This window comes from Thunnus thynnus, chromosome 21 (genome assembly GCF_963924715.1).
Source record: "Thunnus thynnus chromosome 21, fThuThy2.1, whole genome shotgun sequence".
NCBI classification, from domain to species: domain Eukaryota; kingdom Metazoa; phylum Chordata; class Actinopteri; order Scombriformes; family Scombridae; genus Thunnus; species Thunnus thynnus.
This window is the reverse complement of record NC_089537.1, coordinates 23,532,225-23,538,497: the sequence shown is the minus strand read 5'-3', so window position 1 is coordinate 23,538,497 and position 6,273 is coordinate 23,532,225. Positions and strand designations below refer to the sequence as shown.

General features: G+C 46.7%; 1 protein-coding gene across 1 annotated transcript; it reads left to right on the top strand.

The window, feature by feature from the left end:
* Nucleotides 1-3,886: 3,886 nt before the first annotated feature.
* LOC137173113 (uncharacterized) lies at nt 3,887-5,994 on the top strand. The gene is made up of 2 exons (XM_067577822.1): nt 3,887-4,580; nt 4,678-5,994. Exons 1-2 carry the CDS (start codon nt 3,903-3,905, stop codon nt 5,500-5,502), a joined length of 1,503 nt encoding a protein of 500 aa, XP_067433923.1. The 5' UTR covers nt 3,887-3,902; the 3' UTR covers nt 5,503-5,994.
* The last annotated feature ends 279 nt before the right edge of the window (nt 5,995-6,273 follow it).

Below are 6,273 nucleotides of genomic sequence, written 5' to 3'. Positions count from 1 at the left end.
TTTCACTGCTGACTTTACTCATTTACATTTCCAATACACCATTGTTTTACTGAGTTAAGTTTAAAGGAGTGATCTCCGTTTATCTCCTTGCATAGACTCCCTTTTGTCACACTTGAACTAAACCAGTTTTAGACACTGTGTATGTTTCAATGCTAATAGCAAGTACACATTTCTGTGAGTCAAAGAGGCAATTATCCCTCCTACAGACTTCCTGCAGACCTTGGAAAAAGCTTTCATTTTACCTCAGCCAAGGAGATTAAGTACAGTCTTCTTTTTGCTTTTCTATTCATCTCACTCTGGTTAGTGGTACATCTCTAACATTTTAACTGATTTCAATGAAATGTGGTAGAAAGCTAAGCTGTAGGCAAGTCATCCTTTTTAATGCAAAACCAGGAGTTTTTTCAAAGATTTCTTACCTTTTATATTGCCATTTTGAGTGGGCAGGTATGCATTAAAAGAAGGAAGTGATGTATATCTGAAGATACACAATATAGTCTGGCAACCTCACTGTAAGGGTCAAGTATGTTATGGAAGCTTTCAGAAAGAAACAGTGAAACAGGACCTTAAAGATAGTGTTCATTATCCTTCCAAAACATTAAATTCTAGGCTACATAAAGCTAATAGTTAATGAAAACATGAAGTGTGTTACTTCACTTATTGTGATAACTTTATTGATTCTACTACATAGACTTTAATCCTCAAGAATACAAGTGTGGGTTTGTAGGCAGACCAGTGGTGAGTATTATGGCCAGTGTGACAGACATGTTCCTCTTGTGGTCTGTAGATTATCTGGTATGCAGGGTGCTGAAGTGAAGTTGAGTCATCAGTTGGTGCAGTTGAGGAACTGGGAGAAAAAGATTTAACACTACATGTGCCGGAATTCTGTAACTACTAGAACTGCTGTAAGCAGTCAAAACTCTGTAACAAGTATAATCATGCATTTATCAACATTCATATCATTGCATATAGTAAATCATAATTATTGCATATATTCACAACAGTATTTTTCCATGGAGAAATTCATTCAGCATAACTCAGAACAAGAAAATAACAATTAAAAGTATCGTATTTGATTATAAAACATTTTTTTTAACATTTATAACACAGAAAATAATCAAAAAAGCTGGAAAAAAAACTGATTTAAAACAAAAAAGAGCCAAGAACAAAGTTTTGGGTATAGAACAATGAAACAATTAAATAATACTGATTTTATATTATCTAATTACATCGATAGCGTACTTAGTTATTTAAGCTTCACAGTCAACACCAGTGACCTCTCTACTCCTCGCACAGTTTCCAAACACAGGTTTGTGGCATTTGCAGCAGGTGTCATGTGGTTCCAGCTTCTGGCACTGCCTCTGTTTTTGTGTCTGCTGCAGTAGTTGCCTCTGCTGCTTACTGGGACCTTGTGCCAACTGCCATGCTGCCCTTTTCCCCTCCATGAACCCCGCTCTGAGCTCCTCTTCCAGTTTCTGCATGAACTTCCTCTGAGCTGTTTTGCTGCTGGTGCACTCCTTGAAGAGGATGTGGGCATTGATCCCAGGCAGGTCAAGGATGATATAAAATACAGCCACTGGCCATCTACGTGTGCCGCCTTTCATAGAGTACGTCCTTGTCATCTGATCCAGGACATCCACACCGTACTTGGTGTTATTATAGTAGGTCACTGACTCCGGATTTGCCTTCGGCCCATCAGTGATGCCCATGCTTGTGTGCACAGTGCTCAAAATGCACACATGCTTTCCCTGGTTGATGGTGAGTGTCGCATTAATACATTTCAGCACGCTTGTGCTGAACAGCTCCGCTTGCTCTGTCGCAGAGGGGAGCAACTCACACTCTGTTTTCCCCAGGGTGCCAACCAGGCTGGTCTTCTTGGCCTGTAAAGCAGTGGCCGATTTGAGAGAAGTGAAAAAATGATCCTAATATTTCTTCCCTTTCCCAGGAATGGCTCTGACCGTCTCAGCACCACACTCTCTCCCATAAGCTGATCTGTGCTCTGCGTCTCCTCCTTTACCAGAAAGGGAGCCTTGTTCAGCATGTATTTTGTTTGGACATCTGCAGCCAGCCAAAATTTGATGCTGAATTTATCAGGCTTATTTTCCATGTACTAAATAAATTTGCACAGGGCCTTGGTGGGGAACAGCTGCTCATCTATTGTGATGTTGGCACTGGGCATGTAGCAGGCTATGCTGTTCTGAACATACTTGTTCCAAGTTGCCGACACCAGGGCAAACTTCTCATCCTGCAGGAGCACACTTCGGGTCTCCACAGGAATCTCATTATCTCCCTCAAGTGATTTCTGGATATGGTTTCCTTGAAAAACAGAAAGCCCCATATCTCCGACCACAGGCTGTCCAACTCCATGTTTTTTGCACCCTGAGCTCCACTGATATATAGCAGGGCTATGAAGGCTTTCAGTTCAGCCACTGTCAGGACCCATGAGCTGTCACCACAGTGCCTCAGCCACAGTGCAGTCCCTGATATGCTTCAGCATGCCATCATCAAACACACACAAAAAGGCCATGAGACATCTTCAGTATTGTGCTTCGCGTGCGCTGTGGGGCCAGCAGCTTCAGTCAGGATATTTGACTCTGCCTTCTCCCAGACATTCAGTTGGCTGAAGAATTGTCCACACCGTCCCATCCTTCCCCTTTTCCACAGTCACCTCCGGCCGAGATGAGGGCAGGCTGAGCACTCCTGTTGGCGCATGAGCAGGTACTGGTTCAGGAAGGCCTACAACAACAACAACAACAACAATAATAATAACAATAATATACTACTACTACTTATAATAATAATAGGACAGCAGAGCACAAAGTAGCACAGCAGGAAAGGACAGTGGAGCTCACCTGGTATGTCAGTTGTGAATAGAACATCTGGATCAGAGACAATGATAGTTGATGAGCAACCAAAATGCATCAACAGCAGAAAAGATAAACTATATAATAGCACGAAATTCTGTGTGGCCAATATGACTGTGTATGGCCAAAACAGGTAGAAATGATCATATGTTCTTTGCCTTTTGTGTAACTCACAGACTTGGCTGAAAATATTGGTGCCCTTCCATTTAAAAAAATAAAATAAAATAAAAAATTCTTTGTATTAAGTTGAAACTGACAGAAGTATATGGTATCCATCATCCTTTATTTCACATTTAATATAACTGAAACTTTGCATTTGATTTACAGTGTAACTTACTTAATACAATAAAATAAATGAATGTGGCATGTTCCAAAAATATTGGTATCCTTAACTTAATATTTTGTAGCACAGCCTTTGGAGGCAATAACTGCAGTCAAGCGCTTTCTGTAACTCTGAATAAGGTTTCTACACTTCTCCACTCATAGTTCAGCCACTGGTTTCATCTTTAACAATGTGTTATATTTTAAAAGCTTGTTATATTATCCATTGTATCAAATCTTCATCTGAAGAGTAACTGCTGCTAAATAAATGTAGGGGAGTAGAAAGTGAAAAATTCCCTCTGAAATGTAGTGGAGTGGAAGTATGAAGTAGCATCAAATGGAAATACTCAGATAAAGTTCAAGTACCTCAAAATTGTACTTAAGTATAGTACATGAGTAAATGTACTTGAATGGGAAGGTGTGTCCAAACTTGACTGATACTCTATATTTTTATTCTAATGTAGATTATATATATACATATATATATATATATATATATATATATATGTCACATCTTGCCTGGACTTAAGGTGTTTTTTTGGTGTTATGTTGTGTTCTGTATGGTCTCCTGGTTTTGCACGTTTGTTTAGTCCCTCGGTTCATCACTGCATCATTGGTTTGTTGGGTTGTGTGCTTGGGTTTGTGTTTGGTTTTGGATGGGTTAGTGTAGATGGCGTTGGGTTTGTTTTCTGGGTTTTTGACAGAACAATCCAACCAGAAATGGACCCAGCAGAGACAAACTGTTTTCGGGGGACCCGTCTGGCACTGGGGGGACCTCGATCAGCCAGACGGGCCTCCAAGCTTGCCAACCACCAGCACTGCCATTCGGCTTCCACTCCAGACATTCCAGCTCAGATGACTTTGCTTGAGTACTTTTATCATCAGGCATCTAAGACTGCTAGCAAGGAGCCAGCTAGCCGGCAGCCTGCCACTCCTCAGCCAGCACCAACCCAAAACCCCTACCTGGGCACCCGCTTGGCTCTGGGAGGCCCTCGGAGCGCCAACCAGAGGTCCGGTCGTCAACGCAGACAACCACACCGTTCCTTGGGTCACCTTGCCACCTGGCCTGTCCTCTCCAGCGCCTCAGAGTCTCTGCAACCCTCCGTCCCTGCTGGCGTGCGGCAACCTCCTGTTCCTGCTGGCGTGCGGCAACCTCCTGTTCCTGCTGGCGTGCGGCAACCTCCTGTTCCTGCTGGCGTGCGGCAACCCTCCGTCCCTGCTGGGCCAGCGCAGCTATCCCTTGTTCCAGAGCTGCGCCAGCCCCCCGTGCCAGAGTCTGCAGCATCCCCAGTGGCGTCGCCGCCGCCCGAGCCTGCAGCATCCCCAGTGGCGTCGCCGCCAGATCCGCCCCCCGAGTCTGCAGCATCATCCTCTTCTTCAGCGGCTCCGCCCCCCCGAGTCTGCAGCATCATCCTCTTCTTCAGCGGCTCCGCCGCCAGAGTCTGCAGCATCATCCTCTTCTTCAGCGGCGTCGCCGCCAGATCCGCCCCCCGAGTCTGCAGCAGCATCCCCTTCTTTAGCGGCTCCGCCCAGCCCTCGCCTTCGCCGCCGGCCTCCTGCCCGGCCTCCAGAGGGGCCCCGCCTTCGCCTTCGCCGCCGGCCTCCAGAGGGGCCCCGCCTTCGCCTTCGCCGCCGGCCTCCAGAGGGGCCCCTCCTTCGCCTTCGCCGCCGGCCCCCTGCCCGGCCTCCAGAGGGGCCCCGCCTTCGCCTTCGCCGCCGGCCCCCTGCCCGGCCTCTTGAAGGGTCCCGCCTTCATTGCCGGCCTCCTGAAGGGTTTCGCCATTGCCTCTGGCCTGCAGTCCAACTTCCAGAGGGTTTCTGCCTTCGCTGCCAGCCTGCAGCCCAAACACCAGAGAAGCTCTTCACATCCGGCCGCCCTCCAGAGCATCTTCTGCCATCTGTTCTGCACCCCGGTCGCCCTCCCGAGCGAATTCACCTATCTGTCCAGCCCCCTGGCCGTCCACCTGGACTCTTATGCTCTGCCCCTGTCTGGCCATCTGCCTGTGCACCATCTTCCTGGTTCCCCATGTCCTGGCCCTTCCTGAGCACGACCTCCTTTGCTCCCTGCATTCTGGCCACCTACCCCTGCGCCACTTCCCTAGCTACCTGCTCTTTCATGGCCTATGGACTGTCAGTTTTGGCCTCCTCCTCCCCCCGTCTTGCGTCGGCCGTCCATCCTGTGTCCCTTGGTGGTGTTTGTGGGACGTCTGGGATCCGTCCCTTAAGGGGGGGGTTCTGTCACATCTTGCCTGGACTTAAGGTGTTTTTTTGGTGTTATGTTGTGTTCTGTATGGTCTCCTGGTTTTGCACGTTTGTTTAGTCCCTCGGTTCATCACTGCATCATTGGTTTGTTGGGTTGTGTGCTTGGGTTTGTGTTTGGTTTTGGATGGGTTAGTGTAGATGGCGTTGGGTTTGTTTTCTGGGTTTTTGTTCTGTTTCCCTTGTGTGTTCATGTACTCCTCCACACCTGCCCTGCATTTGGACTCGTTAGCCCTGCCCTGCTGTCTTCCCCACACCTGCCCTGTGTTAGCCTCGTCAGCCCTGCCCCGCTCCCTGTGTGTCCTCAGCCAATCAGCTCCCTGTATGTTCATTCCCCTCTCGAGTTCTCCACCCATCTCCCCACCTGCACCTCATCCCCTTGTTAGTTCAGTTTCTTTAAGTTCTGGTTTTTCTGTTCAGTCTTTGTTGGATTGTTTTGTGCCGTTCCTTCTGCGAGTTCTGTTCAGCCCTATTTACCTGTCCGTGACCGTCCACAATTAAAGAGTTTTTCATCATATCTGCATTCCGGTCTCTGCGTTTGGGTCCACTCCTGCATCTCCTGTTCCCTGACATATATATATATATATGTACACACTGAAATAACAGCTGTACACTAATGTAATATCTTATTTTTTATGAATTACTTGATCCAAATACTCCTGACGATCCTGGTTCAAAAATATTAAGATTATAAGCTTCAATTATTGATATGACAGGAATGAAAGTTGAATTGGGAAAATTACTTTTGAGTGAGTACTGACACTAAATTGTAGAGAGTGCACAGACTGACAACAGCAAGTTTAATTTTGGTCTGCCATCAAGTCACTCACAG